The 20,624-nt window shown below is 46.3% G+C and overlaps 8 protein-coding genes across 8 annotated transcripts; 4 read left to right on the top strand and 4 right to left on the bottom strand.

The window, feature by feature from the left end:
- Window positions 1-385: 385 nt before the first annotated feature.
- On the top strand, window positions 386-2,043 carry N7478_012608 (uncharacterized protein; the record flags this gene model as incomplete). Its single annotated transcript, XM_056928822.1, has 2 exons — window positions 386-502; window positions 559-2,043. 2 exons carry the CDS (start codon window positions 386-388, stop codon window positions 2,041-2,043), a joined length of 1,602 nt encoding a protein of 533 aa, XP_056773380.1.
- Window positions 2,044-2,605: 562 nt separating this feature from the next.
- On the top strand, window positions 2,606-4,818 carry N7478_012607 (uncharacterized protein; the record flags this gene model as incomplete). Its single annotated transcript, XM_056928821.1, has 2 exons — window positions 2,606-4,550; window positions 4,616-4,818. 2 exons carry the CDS (start codon window positions 2,606-2,608, stop codon window positions 4,816-4,818), a joined length of 2,148 nt encoding a protein of 715 aa, XP_056773379.1.
- A 152-nt stretch (window positions 4,819-4,970) lies between these two features.
- On the bottom strand, window positions 4,971-5,888 carry N7478_012606 (uncharacterized protein; the record flags this gene model as incomplete). The annotated part of the gene is made up of 1 exon (XM_056928820.1): window positions 4,971-5,888. The coding sequence occupies one exon, from the start codon at window positions 5,886-5,888 to the stop codon at window positions 4,971-4,973; it is 918 nt and encodes a 305-aa protein (XP_056773378.1).
- A 1,318-nt stretch (window positions 5,889-7,206) lies between these two features.
- Window positions 7,207-7,896, bottom strand: N7478_012605 (RraA family protein; the record flags this gene model as incomplete). The annotated part of the gene is made up of 1 exon (XM_056928819.1): window positions 7,207-7,896. One exon carries the CDS (start codon window positions 7,894-7,896, stop codon window positions 7,207-7,209), a length of 690 nt encoding a protein of 229 aa, XP_056773377.1.
- A 541-nt stretch (window positions 7,897-8,437) lies between these two features.
- On the top strand, window positions 8,438-10,231 carry N7478_012604 (uncharacterized protein; the record flags this gene model as incomplete). Its single annotated transcript, XM_056928818.1, has 5 exons — window positions 8,438-8,617; window positions 8,678-8,846; window positions 8,898-9,051; window positions 9,199-9,545; window positions 9,615-10,231. 5 exons carry the CDS (start codon window positions 8,438-8,440, stop codon window positions 10,229-10,231), a joined length of 1,467 nt encoding a protein of 488 aa, XP_056773376.1.
- A 334-nt stretch (window positions 10,232-10,565) lies between these two features.
- agd3 (putative extracellular serine-rich protein) lies at window positions 10,566-12,646 on the bottom strand (the record flags this gene model as incomplete). Its single annotated transcript, XM_056928817.1, has 2 exons — window positions 10,566-10,832; window positions 10,895-12,646. 2 exons carry the CDS (start codon window positions 12,644-12,646, stop codon window positions 10,566-10,568), a joined length of 2,019 nt encoding a protein of 672 aa, XP_056773375.1.
- Window positions 12,647-14,586: 1,940 nt separating this feature from the next.
- Window positions 14,587-16,341, bottom strand: N7478_012602 (putative MFS transporter; the record flags this gene model as incomplete). Its single annotated transcript, XM_056928816.1, has 2 exons — window positions 14,587-15,688; window positions 15,755-16,341. 2 exons carry the CDS (start codon window positions 16,339-16,341, stop codon window positions 14,587-14,589), a joined length of 1,689 nt encoding a protein of 562 aa, XP_056773374.1.
- A 997-nt stretch (window positions 16,342-17,338) lies between these two features.
- Window positions 17,339-18,796, top strand: N7478_012601 (sulfatase family protein; the record flags this gene model as incomplete). The annotated part of the gene is made up of 1 exon (XM_056928815.1): window positions 17,339-18,796. The coding sequence occupies one exon, from the start codon at window positions 17,339-17,341 to the stop codon at window positions 18,794-18,796; it is 1,458 nt and encodes a 485-aa protein (XP_056773373.1).
- Between the last annotated feature and the right edge of the window lie 1,828 nt (window positions 18,797-20,624).

Below are 20,624 nucleotides of genomic sequence, written 5' to 3'. Positions count from 1 at the left end.
TCCGTGAACTTTGACGCCAAATACAACACTCAAAGATCTACACAACCAGCCAATCACGTTGAAACGATGTCTCGTATCCCAAAATCAATGATCCCAATCTCTCAATCGGGATTGGGCTTTCGCATATGGGGCTAAACTGATAGTTTACATCGCTGCGCGTGCTTTTCATAAATGGACGGTTCCCCTTTTCCACGATTTCCACTCAATTTTGCAACACCCTTTACATCTGGACCAGCTGTGAAACATGTGGAGTATACTCGTCGGCCTGCCTTTATTTCTCAGATGTGCAACAGCGTCTGCTGGGCGCACTGTTCATCACGATGACTCTTTTCAGCCGGATTACATTCTTCGAGTGACAGCGCACGATTATACAGAATCCTGCACGATGAGATATTCGGCCCTTGTCAACGGATCTTCTCCGGGTCCGGAACTACGGCTCAAGGAAGGACAAGTGAGTTGGATCCGTGTTTACAATGATATGGAGCACGAGAATGCAACAATTGTAAGCAATTCGTCGACTGTTTGATTCCAAAAGAAATATACTGACAACACGAGCAGCACTGGCATGGTTTGACTGCGTTCACAGCTCCATTCTCCGACGGAACTCCAGCGGCTAGCCAGTGGCCTATTCCAGCTGGTCATTTCTTTGATTATGAGGTCAAGCCCGAACTGGGTTCTGCAGGGACTTACTTTTACCATTCTCATATTGGCTTTCAAGCCGTCACTGCGAATGGCCCACTTGTCGTGGATTCAAAGCACCCACCGCCTTTCAACTACGACGAGGAGCGTACCATTATGCTTTCTGACTTCTTCAATGAGACCGATAAGCAAATTACCGACGGCCTGACTTCAAATAACTTCACATGGAGCGGAGAGACCGGTGCTATTCTTGTGAATGGAAAAAGTCGCCAAGCAACCAATAGCACCGGCTCATGTGAATTGGCTTCTATCTCTATTGAACCCGGCTTATCATATCGGCTGAGATTCATCGGGGCTACTGCTTTATCATTTGTTTCGCTTGCAATTGAAAGTCACAACGTCTCTATTATCGAAGCAGATGGTCACTTTACCAAACCTCTCGAGACGGATTTTTTACAAATTGGAAGTGGCCAGAGATACAGCGTGCTTCTGGCTGCAAAGTCGGAGACTGAGTTAAAAAAGGCGAGAACACGACAATTCTACATCCAACTCTCAACACTAGCTAGACCGGAGACTTTAACAAATTTCGCAGTGTTAAATTATTTGGGCGGGGAGGCTCCAGATCTTAGGACCGTGCCTTCGCCAGCACCCCTTCCCGAAGCGAAGACTATCCAAGGCTGGCTCGATTATGAACTAGAGCCTCTGCAATCAGACGATGGGTTTCCGAAACTGGAGGAAGTAACCCGCAGAATTATTATCGACGTTCACCAGAACGTGAGTGACCACGTCATATGGCTGCAGAATGGATACGATTGGGTCGAAAGCTTCCGGCAATCCCCATACCTTGTCGACATTTATAACGGAATGTTACAGACAGGCCAGACCTATCAACGTGCCATTTCTCGCGGCGACGGATTCGACAACATTACCCGGACCTTCCCTGCCAAAATAGGAGAAGTGTTGGAAATTGTCTGGCAGAACGAAGGCACATTCACGAATGGGGGCGTAGATGCCCACCCTTTCCATGCTCATGGCAGACATTTTTATGACATCGGTGGAGGAGACGGACAATATAACGCCACCGAAAACGAAAGAAGACTAAAATCCTCTCAGCCAATCCAACGCGACACCGCAATCCTATACCGGTATCGCGAGAAGACCAAACCTCTCACCCCATCAGGCTGGCGAGCTTGGCGGATACGAGTTACAGATTCAGGTGTATGGATGTACCATTGTCACATTCTTCAACATATGGTTATGGGCATGCAAACTGTTTTTTTGTTTGGGGACTTGCAGGATATCAAGGCTCAGTCTGGATCTGTCGATGCTGGGTATTTGACGTACGGCGGCTCAGCGTATGGTAATTCCACACATTCGCCCAATGTGCGACACTATTTTAACTAGAAGATGTCAACTCACATGTCCAAAAAAACATGTGTGTTTGGGAATTGGGAATGCGGCCAGCATTGGTGTGGTTGTTTTGAGCCGAAGATTGAGCAAAGTAATCTTAGTTTACCCTTAAGAGACCACTGGCAAAATCCTTGCGCGGGCTCAATTGACCATAAATAGCCTACAATCGTGTACAATCGATGGAAAATGCTCTTAGTTTGAATATCCGGGAATACAAGACCTACATAAATTCTGCCTGAGGCATCCAATTAAGTGGCACGCGAAACGGAGCGACACAATCCGTTACGAGTTGGCACCTGCACCACACCCTGGTGGTACGTAATGAACGCGATATTTCCGTTATTTGACCCACTAAATATGGGTCTTGATTCAACTAACTCGCATGATGCGTTCAACATAAGTGATGCTGTGGGAAGGTTAGGCAACGCCAAGACTAACCTGGCGCTCAGATTTAGTGCGGGGAAGCCGAAATGGCCCCCAACAACCACGGGCGTTCGGCATCCACTTGCACGTATCGGTCAAACATTCGACTCGGAAATGATTGCTCCTCCGCAAAATGGTCCGCGCATGCGAATTTTGTCGCAAACGCAAGATCAAATGTGACAGTGCTAAGCCCACCTGCTCAACTTGCCGAAGTAACAACAAAGTGTGTCTCTATCACAGTGGACCGCGGAAGCAGAGGCCCTCTGCGGCAAGGATCGACCATCTTGAGAGAGAGAAATCTGCACTGGAGCATGTACTGACGCGTCTAAAGGACGCAGATGAAGCCCAGAGAAGGGCTCTACTCGACTCTGTGGTCATTGTCAATGGGCGAGTGTCACATGGTAGCACGATACACCCCGAGAGGGAGCGACACGAAGACTTGCAACTGCTACGTGGTCTTGAAGCTGATATAGGAAGTCCGATCATACAGGAAGAAAATTTTACGCTCCCTGGGGAGGCTCTCGACCGCGCTACCAGTCACATCCCCGGACACAGAAATAATGACCAGAGTTCAATATCTCATAACGAAGACAAGGAAACCTGTGCTACAGACGAGCCCAGAAGCCCTCACGCCAGTGATAGCATATTCAGCTCAACTTCCGTGATTCATTCCAGCAGATTGAGTCGAGCGTTTGGCCACGAAGATCCACAATTCAACACAGACGCGCTGCGTTACCAACTATTCGCGAATGCAGCGATGGAAAGGCAGCGCGAACATCGCCTGCGTGGTCTGTCAAATATTCGGGGGGTGCCAGCAGCACTAGCGCTTCATCTTCTCGATCTTCATTGGAGCCGACAGCATCACACATTTCTGCTAACATATCGACCGACATTCATGCGCGAACTAGAGTGCGGTGGTGCATACTGCTCTGACCTTTTGCTTTATACTGTTTTTGCATGCGCTTCGAAATTTTCCGAGCGCCCTGGGCCGGAAGCTGGTCAGCAATTTTTCGCGCGGTGCGATGAGCTGTTGCTACGAGAAGGTTTAATAATTCAGTCGAGTATACCTACAGTGATTGCGCTGGTGATGCTTGGGTCAACATTCATCGCTAGAGGCATGACGTCCAAGGGTTGGTTGTATACCGGGTACGCCATGCGTATGGTATTTGACCTGGGTCTGTATATTGAGCCACATCCTGACCACAACAAGTTCAATGCCGAAGAAATCGAGATTCGTCGACGTGTATTTTGGGGCGCTTTTGTCTGTGAGAAGCTCCAGAGTTTGTATCTTGGACGTCCGCCCACGATCCGACTGCAGGATGTCCACGTTTCGCGGGACTTTCTAGATACCTATGAGGAGCTGGAGGCATGGCAGCCTTATGATGACTGTGATTCTCCAGGCGCGCGCATTATTTCATCGACACTTCCCCTTGCGCATTCGGTCACTGTTTTTCAGGAACTCTGTTCGCTATCTCAAATAATGACCCAGATCATCGACAAAATTTATTGTGTCGACACTACTGCTTCAACAGCCCTTCAAAAGATCCGCCACCTCGACGATACTCTCACAAAATGGTACAGCAATCTGCCAGCTCACCTGATATACGAGCCTTGGACAAGAGATCCTCTAGACTCACCACCTATGGTCGCGCCAAATCGAATAATCCTACTCACAACATACTATTCTCTTCTTGTCCTGCTGCACCGCCCATTTATCGTCGTATCCAGCAGTCCCAGCGAAACTGCTACCATTGGAACACCAGCATTCTCGTGGAGACGATGTACAACCGCTTCACGACATATTACCAGTCTTGTACTCAGTTATCAATCGATCTACCCATTACGCAAATCGAGCTATCTCCTAGGCTACGCCGTTTATGTCGCATGTACCGTCCACGTTCTGAACACTGCATCTCTCCTATCTGCTACCGATAGAAATGCATATACTGAAGCATCTATGTTGCTAGCTGCAAGCTTAAGGTGCTTAGATGCTTTAGGTGTGCCGAATTCCGGCGCCGCGGATACCGCGCGCATTATTCGTAAGCTCATGGCTGCTAAGGGTGTTGAAGAGCTATCTAGTACGTCTCAATTCATCGTGATTTACCCATGGCTATGGATTACAGTGCTAACTACGCCTATTTAGCGGTCGTCGAGCCTCAAGATGTGACTTTCCACCAACCTTGTGAGGATAGTCTACAGTTTCCGAACATTCCCCCGACTTCACATGATCTTGAACAGATGGCGATTTTTCAAGATATCTTTGATCCTGGGCAGGATTTACTATTTGGATTCATGAACGAAAATGTAAATCTCGGAGCATTTAACATGGATGAGTCTAACTCATGAACAGAGAACCTACAAATGACATGATATTCGTCCGCTATGGAAGTAGACATGGAGTCCTCGGCCAACCTATTCACAATAAAGATGGAGCATGCCCACGGCACAACAAGCAACCAAGCTCCAAAACTATTAGAACAATCGGTCCACAGTGGTGGTTACTGCAGTAGATCCGGTTCTTCATTAACAACCTGGTCAAAATACGGTTGAAACGCCAACCACATTTTATTTGAGTTACCACTCTTCCTATGTGCAACCTCTGCTTGTTCATCATCGATGTAATTCTTCTCGAATCCGGGGCATACGGCGGCATTGGCAAGCAGCTGTGCATGGCAACATCGATCTAATGCAATGAATAAAAATGCCGCCTCATCAACTGTCCGTCCACATGTAATCATACCATGATTCTGCAAAATGACACTGCGGCAGGTCGGGCCCAGCGACTGCGCAATCCGATCACCCTCTTCGGTTGTAAGCACAGTGCCGCCGTAACGAGGATATACCGCAAGATCTTTATAGAACCGCAAAGCATCCTGGTATAGCATTTCTATCCCCCTTCCAAAGCAACTGAATGCCTTCCCGTAAACACTGTGTGCATGGCATGCAGCCTGAAGATCCGGTCGCGCACGGTGTATTGCGCTGTGAATTGCAAATGCGGGTCCGTTGATAGCACTCTGGGCACCGCCGGGGAGAACTTTACCGTCCTCGCCAACAAGGACTAGGTCGCTAACGCGAATCTGGGAGAAGTGTGTTGAGAGCGGGTTTATCCAGAAGAGTGATGGATTGCCTGGATCCCGGAGGGAAATATGACCTGCGACCCCCTCATCGAAGCCCTGGCGGGCTAGCACACGGAATGCAGCCGCTAGGTGTTGCTTTTGGTATGTGCGCGTCTCATCTGTGTTGTTAAAGCTCGGGGGGCTGCGCAAGGAAATTTTGCCATTCTCGTCGCCTAGGAAATGTACATCTTCTTTCCAAGAGGATCGGGCTCCCTGGGGGCTTGTTTCTTCTTCGTCAATTTTGAGACTAGTTTGGAAAAGCGGGGGTACACACTCTTCCGTGACCATGGATAGTGACATGTTTCATGTACTAATGGATATAATGGATATAATGGATATAATGGATACCAGTATGTGTGGATTCAAGTCACGATACCAAGCGGTCTTGAGATTTTCACAAAGCAATGTTGCAAGTGATCGCGTGAGTTTCAAATAGCTGTGACTGAATGATATATAATACTTTCCTGAAGAAACTCAAACCCCACAATGGCTACCTAATTAAAGGACATTCGGTAAGTAAAAGAGTTTCCATTTGTACAACACAATTTCACGGAATAAGGGATAACCCAGGACTGCCCCAAAGAAATTTACTGTACATCAAAACTGGTCTTGATGTTGGATTGGACGCGCAGTATGCCAGACGGAGTCCTCCAATCCTTTGCACGGACCCAGACGGAACGCCAGAATCCGCTTCCAAATGCCGCTCGCGAGTACCCAAATGGTACTAGTATATGCCAAGCCAGCCACAACCTGTTTAGATCCTTTTGTCTTCGAATTATGAGATGCTTTCCCATTCACTAGAATTGTTGAATCTTAATTCCAGAGATATTACCTGCGATGATTGGCTATGCGAGGATGTTGCCCAACATGTCAGTCAAGGGGACCCAAGCCGAGGCACGCGGATCAATTCTGGACGAGGTTTCGTTTCAAATATGGAATCTTTCGAACACGTCATTGTTTTTATCTCAGGCTATCTCACGAAAATAACCATCATGCCCAGGTGGATAGTCTTATATATCACTCGTGGTGGCGCCCACTTACCGCGATGGAATCTTAATACATAGTCAAGTAGTACATTAGCCCATCGTTGAACTTTAATCTCACGTTGGCAGGAGTACTTCCGTGCGGTAGCAATACTATTACTCGTATTAAACCCCGACCCCAAGGGAGAATATTGAATACGACTATTACTAGTACTAGAACCTTGCAATTTCAGAATGAACAAACCTTCAAAAGCTCCGCTCTACGTCATTCTCTTTAGATGGGTACACGAATACTAGTGAATAGACTTCTTTACATTGTTTCCGTTTCAAATTGTGGAGCCGGTTTTATCAAAGATCAACACCTGATCATTAAAGCATAATGAATACTAGTAGTCTTTGTTGCTCGGAACATGCAACAAAATCTGAATGTGAGTACCCGAGAGGGGTGATATACTATATTTAATAATAAAAAGCACATAAATTCATGGGCCACTTGCGGGATACGATCCACCCAGACAGTAATGATAAAGTGAGTAGTACATGATAACCAGGGGTTCAACCACAAAACAGTCGATTTTCAGGTCATATAGTACTATTCTCTAGGGTTTGGTCTATTACACAAAAACCTCGGGCTATTAATGCCCAACAGCAGCAATTGTCGTTGTTCCGACATTTATAGCTCGAAATTTGGCGTCACTGATAACATCAGACACTGACCTGCCATCACGTATGTCCTGTATCATCAAACTCTCCCGAAGATCAATTTTTTCACTCATGTCCAGGACATCCTCGATACGCTCGGCCGGAATAAAAACTGTCCCGCATTCATCGGCAATCACATAATCGCCCTCGCGGACAGTAACACCCCGCATCTGCACCGGTACCCCAGCGCCAACCTGTACCATCCGGCTACGCCCACTGATCATGGTAAGATCGTGTCCATAGACGGGGTAGCCCACCTCACGACTGCCATTAATATCGCGAGCCACGCCATCAATAACAGTCCCCCGGATCCCTCTTTGCTTTGAAGCATTAGCAATAATATCGCCCCAGCAAGAGACACCTTCCAAGCCGTTGTTGGAGATAACAAGTATACGGTCATCTGTTACAATGGAATCGATGACTCCAGCAAATGGGTGTGCTGCTGTCGCCACTTCCGTCTTGGGGCCGACTTTAACTGTACTGGCGCGGCCGACGATCTTTGGACAATCCCAAAGTGGACGTATGCCATACGTGGCCCCTTCGAGTTGCAGAAGGTCCAGGGCATCGGATACGCTGTTGGTGTCAAGAGCGGCCAGGCGATCTAAAATTCCGGTTTCGCTCATTGTGTTCGTTGCGAGGTAATGGCTGAATAAGACAAGCCGTGAAGCGAAATATTAAAAACAGCGAGCGAATTGAAGCGAGCTTGTAAGAAACACTAAATCTTGTGTGTCTTCATCTTATTTAAGTCCAAAATCTTGGGGGTGGGGTAACCAACAAGGCTTATCCACAGCACTTGAGATATTGCTATCCATTTCAAGTAGCGGCATGGAAAGCTCCGCTGGCAAAAACGGAGACTTATCTCCGAGGGCGGATTCGCAATCGCCGCCAAGACGGAGTGAGATAGGCCACGGCGGAGAATTGCGGGGGACCTGGAAAGCTACTAGACAGGGTTTCTGGGGTTTCTGAACCCCGGATTCGGTGGCCCCGGAGTCCAAAAGTTGGACGAAACCCGGGGTGCCTTAGTGCCACACGCATCGAAAGTCAATCGTTAACATGCTTTTGGCCGTTCCTTGCTAATAAATAGCAGGACCGTCTGCCATATAAAACTCTAACTTTCAAACAGCCAGTATATTCCCAACCCAAATAAGACCAATCGTCGCTATAATGCGCACCGAGAATCAAGATGACTTTATTGATGACGAGAAGGCATGCAGCAGCGAAAATGTGGAGAACTATGCGATAATTACCACTATCGACGATATACATGTTTTGGGCCTCTCGTCCGAAGACGCAGACTTTTATCGCAACTATACTCCACAGAAGAGGAAACAGATTATTCGGAAGGTATGTGTTCCATCAAAAGTATTTGGTCGAAGACTGGAGCTAATAGCTGGACGGCGGTAGATCGACATGAGGCTAATCCCCATGCTTGCTATCCTCTATTTGATATCCTATCTTGATAGGGCGAACATTGGAAATGCCAAAACCTTAGGGTTAGCGGAAGACTTGAATTTGACCGGGCTCCAGTATAATATCGCCCTCAGTATTTTCTTTATCCCATATGTTTTGTTAGGTGAGGAGACCCTGTCTGCTCTCACTAGTTCGTCTCTAATGGAATGATCAGAGGTACCAAGTAACATTCTCCTCAAACGCTTTGCTCGGCCATCCCTATACTTGGGTACATTGATCGTATCGTGGGGAACAATCATGACGTTGACAGGTGTCGTACGAAATTTTGGCGGGTTGTTAGCCGTGCGGGTGTTGTTGGGAATTTTCGAGTAAGCAAGATTTGACTACCTTCCAGAATTGTCTCTTATTGAATGCAAAATCAGAGCAGGATTTTTTCCCGGTTCGGTTTATCTTTGCTCGCTTTGGTATATGCCTCGTGAGCTGGGTACACGTGTGGCTGCATTTTTCTGCGCCAGCGCACTTTCTGGTGCATTTTCAGGTCTTCTCGCAGCAGCCATTAGTAAAATGGACGGGGTTGGTGGGTATGAGGGTTGGCGGTGGATCTTTATAATCGAGGGCCTTGTTACTGTTGGACTAGGAATTTCTACCTTCCTGCTTCTTGTAGACTCGCCAAGCCTCTCGACTCGGTGGTTGGACGAAGATGAGATCCGGTATCTAGAGATTCAGCATTTCATCAAGGAAGGAGGCCAGTTTAAAGAAGAGCAAGAAAGTATATCGTTGAAAGATGTTTTTGGAGTCATGAAGAATTGGAGACTTTATTTTCTGGCATACATCATGATGTGCCAGTCTGCTTGCAACTATGGTTTGTAGCCATCTACCAATCTTTTACCTCAAGACCTGAGTGACTGACGCAATCCCTGAATGTTTATAGGAACTAAGTTCTCTCTGCCCACTCTCACTGAAGCCATGGGCTTTGAAGGCACCACTGCGCAGCTCATGACGGTGCCACCGTACATTGCCGGCGCGTTATCCGCCGTTGCCTTTTCTAATATGTCGGACCGGTACAACTGGCGGTTCCCATTCGTAGCAGCCCCTCTGCTGCTTATAATCATTGGTTACTCAATCATTGTCGGTCTCAAAGGTCAACTGGAATCTCACCTCGGCGTCGGTTTCTTTGCCATAATCCTTGCTTGTATGGGCATCTACCCAACCTACCCGGCAGCGGCGTCCTGGGCGATGAACAATCTCGCACCTTCGAAGCGACGTGCGATCGGCAGTGCGTTTAATATTTGCATGGGTAATACGGGCGGAATAATCGGGAGCTACATGTACCTTGACCGAGAGAGTCCGACTTATATTACTGGCTTTGGGTTGTCGCTTGCTTTTGGTGTCTCGGGACTACTTGTTGCGTGTGGTTTAGAACTTTGGTTTATGTATGCGAACAAGCAAAAGGCCAAGTTGTCGGAGATGGAAATTAGAGAGACTTACAGCGACGAACAACTTTTGGAAATGGGCGACAGGTCACCCCTCTTCCGAAATATGCTATGAGAGGGCCGAATCACGACGAAGAGATATAAACCCCTTATTGAAACTCAATCACGAATATTGAACCTACATATCAACTCCCAGAACTAAAAGCCGGGAGTCAAAGAGAAAGAAGGCTTAATTTATTTTGAAGGATCGGTGGAATTCTTGAATTCATCAAGATCATCATATCTGGTACCATTGTATTACCAAAGTATGCACGCTTTTTATGTTTCAATATACATTGAAGTGACACTACTTAAAGAAGAGCGTAGAGACTATATTCAGCAGATGGATAAGAGCATGCCAGGGGGTGGTGACGAGACGGCTTTCCATCGCCTGGCGACTCAACGGACAATTAAAGAGCAATCGGCGTGGACAGAGTGAGCGAAACGGGGGATCCTGAGAGCTGAACCCAAACGGTCAAAGGATCGCTGCCAAGCTGCTCGGTCTCGAAACCCTTGGTGCTAGTTGGAACCACGGGAAATGTGACTGGGATAGGCTCACTACAGGTATTATCGGTAGCTGATACAGTTACCCCAGTGATCTTTTTATTTTCTGTGGTGTAGCTGAGGGCGTATCCACAAGCATCACGGGTATAACGAGCCTTGAAGCCCGCAGACATCTTTGATAATAATTAGTAAACATCTTAGCAACACATGGTGTACAAACAGATGTCGAACTTACATCTGCATGATTGATAGTTACAAGAGGCCATTCGGCGATTCGAACAAATTCTTGAACCACGACCTCAACCCAGGCCTGAAAAATGGAATACTGAGCTGTGACTCCATTGACAGTAATGGGGTCTGTGTCGACGTTGCGTAGATTGCCTTGGTGGAACATATATGGGTCATGATAGAGTCCAAAGAAGTGACGCATTGTATCGTCTCTTTCGGTTTCAAGTAGGTAATCGAATGTACCACTGCCCGTTGAGGTGTTAATCCACTCGTCCAGAGTACAGGCGGGAGTACAGCAATCATAGTAGATACGAGTGGCCCAGCGAGGGTTAACTTGCATACCATCAAAGCCGTCAGTGGAGGTAACTGTCCAGTACGGCCACATGGGATTTTCACTATTCAGCAGGGCCGATCGGGTGTTATCTCCAACGCAGTTTGTGATACCGTTATCCCACCAAGCTTGAAGGGCATCACCATTATGAATACCAGTAATAGCTGGTGGGATGATACCATTGGAAGTGAAATGATCTCCTTGATCAAGCCCAACCTGCTTCAGCCAAGCTTGGTTGAAGCTAATTTCCTTGTAGATATCGGAGTATGTAGCATTATCCTGTGCCTCATGGGTGAAAGTGTGAGAAAGAATACCGAAGCTGTTGAGATTCTCTTGCCACCAAAGCAACAAAGGGTCCCGAATAGTGCAGTCGATAGTCCAATCATAGGTAGTTGGTGTGGAAGGCCACCGGTCAGTACCAGTTCCTACAGGCTTCTTCCACTCAGCTGGAGGTGAAGTGATACCGGCCGGGTATACACCACCGCCACTGCAAATACCCCATCCATCATCAATGTTGGAAGATGTATCGATGTTCCCGTTGCCATTGAACCCAACTTCGGGCCAGTATGAGCTACCAGAATTCATCTTGGCATTAATCGTTGGGATCCAATCACGGATTGCGCTCAGATCGTCCGGAGTAATACGAAACGTCGTGCCAGCAGGTTCGTAAAGGTTAGTGGTTAGCATCATGTCATCAATCTGGGTGTTGATATTAACGCGACGCCATCCTGCATGCAGACCGCGGGTCATCCAAGTGATCCAAGCATGTTGTAAATATGCTGAGGTAGAACTCCATGAGGGGTCCAAAGAGATGAAAAACACCATCTGCTCGCGGCCATCAAAATCATTGATGACCGCAGCTGTACTTTCAGTTGTGACGACCGAATTGGCAGCAAAGGACGCAATTTCTTTGGTGTCACTGGTATTCAGAATTGAAGCCGAGTAGTGCCAAAGGCCTTCAGTGCTCACACCAGCACCTGTGCGCAGTCCAGCCGTGGGGAAATCAGACACGTCCGTGAATGAGATGTCCTGTTCCACGCCACTGTCGCAGCATCCAGTGCCAATCACGGTAGTCCCATAATCCGACCCAGGATATACATCATATTGGACCATGCGGACCCCGTATTCAAGCTGATAGGCGTAAAGCTGATTCCATTGATCGGTTGTTAAGCCGCTTGCCCAACCGGAATCGCCGTAATCATAGCTAATTCCAGAAGCAACCACGATTCCCCCAAAGTTGCCTCCCAGTTCGGTTTCAAGTGAAGGGAGTTCAGCCCCTGTTTGTGGAACCAAGAGAGTAGTAAAAGGAATTCCATAGCCATTGAGTCCGAGACTTGCAACGCTTGCTGACCCTGAATCCCTGGCTATGATCAAGATATTTGAAGAAACAGTAGCCTGGCTGAGCGCTGATGTAGATATCGAAGACATGACAGATAATTCAGGTATACCCAGAAAAAGGAGAGTACAATGGCCTTGACTTTATTGCGGACAAGCTCAAAGCAAGGGCTCCAATGCTATCGGGGATGACTTTGACTAGATAACCACCCTGGGCGTGGAAGTGGCCAAAATACAAGGATTAATGAAAATCGTCCCTGTTCCTTGAATTGAAATTGTGACTCCAAAGACTAGGGGTATGGGTCGCTATTTAACACCTCGCGCAGGTCATCCATTCCCATCGCTAATGTTGGCCACCAAACTCATGTAGGTCTATCCGCCGGGCTAGATGTACGTGAGATGGGGTTCTTGCACTAATGAAAATCTGCAGCCAAGATGACCGTGGTGATTATAGCGTGTGCAGTTGCATGATTCCACTAATTCCCCTCTGCTGATGAGCCGTCCGGCATCGCCAAGAAACGCATCGTTTGATCTATCTTCACTTGAGAGTTTCGTGCGATGATAGCGGCTTATTCCAATGAATCACTTCGTATCAACTCCAGGGTTGATGGGGCCATGTGACGCTAGTATATCTTGCGCAGGCAATCTAAGCGTTGGCGAGAAGAGGTTCTTGGTCTGAGACCCGATAGGACCCCTGATGGACATAGTGAAGTCGAGATTCATTGAGATGGAAAAGTCGTCTCAAAGATCATTCAATTGTTTGAATTGATTCCTAATAGATAACCCTTTTCTTCATGGCAGTTGTGTAAGACCCTGAATTTCCCCATCACATTCGACTTGTCATGGTATCCCCGCAAACAAAGTACCGGATGAAAGAGATTGGGCAGAGATTGGGGGGGGGCAATGTTGAAAAGATAATTTTTTATTCATTCGTTCATCTGAGACACCTACAGTCGCATGCATGATTTAGGAACAATCTGAGTATCTGGGAGGGGCGAATCGGACTTAGTAGCAAATACATGCTGAGTTCTCCAGTTAGCTGCATGTCTAGTTAGTATTTGGAGGCGCGCCCAGAAGGGGGAAATGGGGGGCTGGATCAAGTTACCACGATGTTGTGGTGTATTGCCAAGAATGCCAAGAGCAAGACTCAATGGAGGCGCATAAGTTGCCTGCAGCCCGAGAATGAGGCAATCATACCCGACCGACCTGTACTCCGTACATACAGTTTCCATTCGTGCTCACGAACGGGAGATGCAGCTACTGTTGTTTGTCGGCTTTTGATTCCCCGGGGATTTGTTTTCGCTACGTTGAGCAATTAATAGCGAATCTGCTCCGATCTTACTTGCATTGAGCGAGCCCCTGCGTGAATGTAGGCGTGGTGCTTATATCATGAAGTGCACGGTAAGCACTTGTACCAATTCGGAATGCGAAGGAGGCCCAGGAATCGCCTCCGAATCGCCAAGGGGGGTGAACGATTTGAATTCTTCAGAAATGTTTGCTTTTTGTCTCGGATTTTTCAGCCTGGCTTGCCTCAACTGGAGCTCGCGTGTTGTTTTCTTTTCGGGCGGACCCGTGGGGATTTATCCTGTGCTGATAACTAGTAATTATACAATGTGACAATTAACATCAAAGCACGCATACAAGCATTGTATCATCCCTGGATCTACATAAGTATATTTTAATTTTTAATGATCGGGATAAGACATAAAAACTAATAGTAGTATTGATACTGTATAATCAAGCTATGTCTGCAAAAAAAATAAAGAAAGAAAGAAAGAGATTGGAAACAAAGTCATCAACACAAAAGATTCACATGCATTGTATATCTGAATTCTGCTCAATAGCATTTTGAGAGCAAGATGTTTCAAAATCCAATGTTATCTAAATCATGGATCGATGGATATTCACTTTCAAATTATATTCAAACATTTCAAGTTGCCAAGGTTCGAACTTATTCACGCGCGCCGGCGGTCGCTCATTTTCCATTTCCAGAGTCCTTTATGCCACCTAGGCCTTGCAGTAGTCCTCGAAGATTAACTCTCAAAGAGAAAGTCCAAACGTTTGTTTCCTTGATCATTAGTCGTGTCAAGATAAGTTGCTTTCTCCTCGGTATTCATAGTATTCCACCGTTCTTTCTTCCATTGGTTTCTGGCAGTGTAATACAATTTTGCAAGGGCATAAACTATAATAGTTGCAACATTTATACCAATGAGCTGCCCATTGCCGCGTCGATATAAAGGCGAGTCATCTGAACGGTAAATGTTGGAGGAGGCAATCCCAGAAAGTTGAATAGTGATGTTGAAGAGCGCAGCGCTAACTGTTCGCGTTCGGACAGAATTACTCAAACGAGAGCACCATCCCACTTGAGCGGCCTGTGGCGAGGGCCAACCTAGCAAAACAAACGATACCGCGTACATAGCCCAATTGGATAAGGACCCGGCTGATGTATAAAGCACAATCAAGAGTGGCAATGTCCATACTTGTGTCAATAAACCAACAATGGATATTTGTTTCGACCGTTCACTCAGCTCTGTGACTAAGAGCAGATTGATCGCGGCAAACACGGTGACTGGTATCGACAACAGAGTTGTTTGGAAAGTGCCGAACCCAATGCTCTTTAGAGAAAGAGTCAGGTAGGTCTTGGGTGGACTTGTTGGTATCTCAAAAAGGATGCCGATTAGATAGACTGGCCATAAATCATAATCTTTCAAGCTCTGCCACAACATGCCAAAGCTTAATGCTTGTCGATTGTGCATATCGCCCTTAGAGGGGTCATCGCGCAATACACGGTTGACGATGATAGTCTCTTCTCTCTCATTGAAAATGCCCCTTGGATTCCACCAGGTTTTCGTCTGCGTAGGCCCAGGAACGAGAAAAAGGAAGCTGAGGCAGCCGATCACAAGACTAATAAGAGCTTCGATGAGAAAAAGCCATCTCCATCCTTCTCGGCCATCAACTCCACGCATGTGCAATACACCGTATGCTATGAAAGATGCGATAACCCCGGAGATGGAGTCGGTGAACCAGAAAAGAGCCAGGCGAAATGGCATCTCCGTCTTTGTGTAGAAGTACGACAAGTACAAAATTGAATCGGGTATAAATCCTCCCATAAAGAAACCCAGAAGGAAGCGGCAGCTGTTGATGGGAGTTTATTAGTACTATATAATACACATACGCCTAGTTCCTTGGCTGAGTACTTACGCAAAGAAACCACTGCGGCCTTGCATGAAGAATTGCCCTCCTGATGCAAAACTCCAGGCGATAATTTGTAGCGGGATCCATCGATCTGGTCCTAGCCTTTTACCTACCATTTGCGATGGAATTTCGGCAATGAGGAATCCAATGCGATACATATTTTGTGCATTGTTGTAGTCATTCGTGGTCAAGTTCAGATCATCCAGAAGGTTATCGGCCGCGGCGTTCCCCAAATTTCCACGGTCAAGGTTGAGCCCAAAGAACATAACCAGTATCCATAGGAGAATTGTCCAATCCGTTTTTCTCCTCACGGCAGACTCCTCGCGAACTGTCCATCGTTCATTTGGATCAAAACGATGAAGATTCTCATAATCAGAATGAGGTGCGTAGTAGGGAGCAAGGTGTGGGTCATCGAAAACACTGCGAACTGTAGCAATGGCATCCGGATCCCTCTTGTCGCGACGCTTCCAAAGACCTGAGAACACCGAAAGTGGCTGAGCGGAATCTCCGTCCTCTGCCAATGTCACTTGTGTTTTATCTTTTGGATTCTGTTGCTCATGAAAGCCAACCTCGCCAGATGGTGGACTGTCCATCTAGATGCAGCAGGTCTAACAAAGTTTATCACCCAGAATTAAACGATGGAAAATATAATGAAATCCCTGGAGCTACTAGTTTCAAGTTGACACCTTAAATTGAGATCCTGGTGTATCTATTTAAGCTGCCTGCTAACGTGCGCCGCAGAACACGTTATTATCGAAAATGATGATGCCATAAACGCCCGGAGTTCCAGCATCTATTTCCCACCAGATAAAGACCTCACAAGTTGATTTCTGTTTGGTTAATAGCCTTGTAATATTTAGAGATCAATGATTTGTGTAGCTTCAATATAGGTGGTAAGGAATTGCGTGACCACGCTAGTGTATTGGTCGTTGCTTCGCCATGCCAGTGCGGATGGCATCAACCCCGGCCCCCGTTATTCGATGGAAATATTATTACGCTCGGATAAAGAAATCCCTTCATTGGTGGAAAATCGTAACTGATATCAGGTTCAACCTTCGTTCATCGCTTGTCAAACTCGGGTTAAGCGATAGCGATGCGTTGCATTTTAATGTCATTCCTTACTTCAAAGCCTTCTGCCCGAGACGCGAAAGGGAGTTATACAATAACTCAAAGCCTCTACCGTATTTTTGGAGAAAGGAGATAAATATAGGTGATACACGTCAACTACTTGAGTTGCTACCTATATGGCGCGTTGCTTTTAAAGGATGAAGACTCATGCTCTTCTATTCCATAGTAGTGGCATTATGATTATCTTACAGAATGCACGAACTGTCATGTTAGAAAATAAGACCATTACCTCTAGAAGTATTAAGCTTCCTATTGGTGCATTGTGGTAAATTGTAACGGTATTTAAGTACCATTGGCTATTTAAGGCTAGTGGCCATGTAGCGGGGTAGAAGCGAAATTCATAAAGAATCGCCCAACGCACTGGACATGGGGGCGATCGTTCCTAAATAGCCCTCATCTATAGAGACCTCTGAGTGGCCATCTTCACTTTTTGATATCTCTGTTTTTTTCGCTGTTCGAATCATGTCTGAAAAAAGGAATGTTCTTCTGTTCATAGCCGATGACCTTGGAAAGCAGCTCGGCTGCTACGGCGCGAAATATATCGCCACGCCAAACATCGATCGACTTTCGAATGAGGGAACACGGTTTGAAAATGCCTTTGCAAGCACTGCCTCCTGTAGTGGCAGCCGTTCTGTCATTTATACCGGTCTCCATACTCATCAGAATGGACAGTATGGACTTGCCAGTCATCGACACCATTTTGTTACATTTGATCACGTTGAGACAATGCCCCATTTACTGAATCAATTTGGATATCAGACGGGTATCCTAGGAAAGATTCATGTTGGGCCATCCAATGTGTACCCCTGGGGAGAGATACAAGAGAGTAATACAAGGGATGTCGCTCTGGTCGCCGACCAAGCAAGAGAGTTCTTTGGAAACGCTAGCAAAAGTCCAGATCCATTCTGCTTAACGGTTGGATTCATTGACCCACACCGCGATTCAACACGAGGTGGATTTGGGAATGACACATTGTACGATCCTCGAATCATACACGCAGATTATAGCCCAGATGATGTGGAGGTCCCTCCATTTATCAGTGACACACCTGGTACTCGATTGGAGTTATCTCAATACTATAACTCAATCCATAGGCTTGATCAGGGTGTTGGTATGACACTGGATGCTTTATCTGATGCAGGGCTGACAGATTCCACCCTCGTCATCTTTATCAGTGATAATGGGCCACCTTTTATCAACTCGAAGACAACATTGTATGATGCAGGGGTACGACTACCTTTAATTATCAAAGATCCCCTCAAGCCGCCAGCTGTCAGCCCAAATCTGGTCTCGTATGTTGACATTCTCCCCACTATTCTCGACTATCTGGGACATCCAGGGGTTGAAGATAAAAGTGGGAAGCGCATTGGGCGCTCTCTTATTTCAGTTCTTGGCAACACCTCTGAGCTTCCTGGGTTCGATCATGTGTTTGGTTCTCATACATTCCATGAGGTCACAAACTACTGGCCCACTCGTTTTATCAGAGACCGTCAATTCAAGTATCATCGAAACCTAGCATGGCGACTGGACTTCCCGTTTGCTGCTGACTTATACGGCTCTCTTTCCTGGGAGGATGTTCGAAATTCAACAGAAAAGGATATCATGATTGGTGATCGAAAACTAAAGGACTTTTTCTTTCGGCCACCTGAAGAGCTCTATGACTTGCAAAATGATCCAAATGAGGTCAACAACCTGGTGGATGATCCAGACTACACTTCCGTATTGACGACTTTGAGATCTAAGCTCGAGACTTGGCAACGTAGAACAGAAGATCCTTGGCTTTACCGCGATGGCGTGTCTCTCTGGTTTATACGGCACCATTTGGCCGCTGGGTTAAAAGTTCCAGATATATTGGACTTGGATATCGATAAACCCGGAAACCAGGAAGGCAAATTTGTTGAACAAAGACAGTGGGGGTGAAAATCGAGAACTATACTCCTTGAATTTCATTTTATGGCAATACGCAGGCACATGATTGCTATTCATGTCCATTCGTACGCATTTCTCCGTAATTAACTTCAGAAGGGGTCTTGAAAATGTGTTTCCTTTCAAGTATATTGGTGGTGGGAAGTGAGATCTAGTGGATCGAAGAAATTGACATAATGTGACAGAATGAACTTGGCCCAATTATTTAAGCTTAAAGTCTGAGTCCAAGCCAAGGAGGCTTTGCCCAGTTACTAGTTGTATTTTTCTAACGCTTTCGGGTAAGTGAAAATAGCCCGAATCACGTTGAAAACTAGCGAGGAAAACTTAGTCTTACGGTCTGTCTCCGTTGACTTTACTAGTAGCGGATGGTAAACCCCTGCCTCTATACGTTAGACATGTCCTATGGGATCTGCTTAAAAATACCGTGATAATTCGAACGTAATACTAGCTTATTTCAGGATATTTCTACCTCATTGCGGGTGCCTCCGGAATGGAAAGTAATAAAGAAATTTCATCCATGTCTGTTTCAGCGTACCTGGTCGGCAGGGATCAGACAGCTAATTCTGATGCTAGCCAGTTATTCCACTAGATCCGATGTCAAATGTCCGTAAATTTACAGTTCCCCGATGTGGGGATCTTGTAAACTTCCAAATTGTAGGATATAATCTCTATTATGCGTATTGCAGTATTTTAGAGCCTACGAGATTTCCTGAACTAGTGGGGGAAGAGGGGGGTCGGTTCACCCTTAAGCAAGTATTCCACAATGAATGTTTCCAGCTTTTGAAATTGCGTGTCCCTACCCTCGAAATACGAGTGCGGAATTTATATACGGTCTGGCTAATAGCTATTGATATCCAAAGATGAGATGCTCGCCGTACAGGATTTAGCCTGGTGGCTTCCAGCGAATTTTGGAAGTCGAAATATTTGTCCTCTTTCAACTTGTAGGTTGACTGTTTTCATATGGTGGATCATTACCGAGTGCATTAACGTTCTCCATTTGGAAATATGATGATATGCTTCATTCAGTGAACTCTCCGGCATTAAAATTCAGTTCTTTGTATGACTTTTTAATTGGCAGGAAAATAAGCCATTGACTACCATCTGCCAGTAGTCATAATGTCCTTCCGGGGTATGTGCACCCTCAGGGCTGACATCAATAAGTATATGACTGGATGGCTCTCTCGATGTAAATTGACAGATCCTAGCAGGGAATTTTAGGAATATGGGCAGTTACGTGACATATTTGAAGTCCGGTCTTTGGTCACCTGGTAAATTGATCTGCTCGGGGCCGAGTCCATGAAGCCATACATCGCGCGAGACACTTCTCCGTTTTATATTCTCGATGCGTCAAAGAACTTCTTGAAGAAACGGGCCAAACAACAAGCAGACAGTCAAAAGTAAGGGGCGTCTTTGCCTCTATAGACATTTGCTGAAACAATGCCATTCAAGTTACCTGTCACGGAGTAGCTCCGTTCCGGCAGTGGCAACAGTGCGATACTAGATATATTGGTTCCAGGCGGCTAAGCTTCCGTTAAGAAGCTTAGCTTAGCTTAGTGGCTTTCTGCTAGCTAAGGCCTTAGTATGCCGCGCCCGGAGCATACCCTTACATTACCCCAATCGATCATGATACCAAGGGTAGCACCGCGCTTGTAGACACCTATATGATTCAATCAGAAAACAGAAATGAAGGAGTTCCTTCGGGCTTTTACTTACCTTCAACATTGTTACTAGCCCAGCTTATCGTATTGGCCACAAATGGGAAGATGGCCATTGCTCTTTAAAATTGTGCCTGCATATCGGCTAGCCGCATTATTGACTGCAA

The sequence above is a fragment of the Penicillium angulare genome, assembly GCF_028827245.1.
Source record: "Penicillium angulare strain IBT 27051 chromosome Unknown utg000011l_segment0_segment0, whole genome shotgun sequence".
In the NCBI taxonomy this organism is placed as follows: Eukaryota; Fungi; Ascomycota; class Eurotiomycetes; order Eurotiales; family Aspergillaceae; genus Penicillium; species Penicillium angulare.
This window is presented reverse-complemented; position numbering and strand designations above follow the sequence as displayed.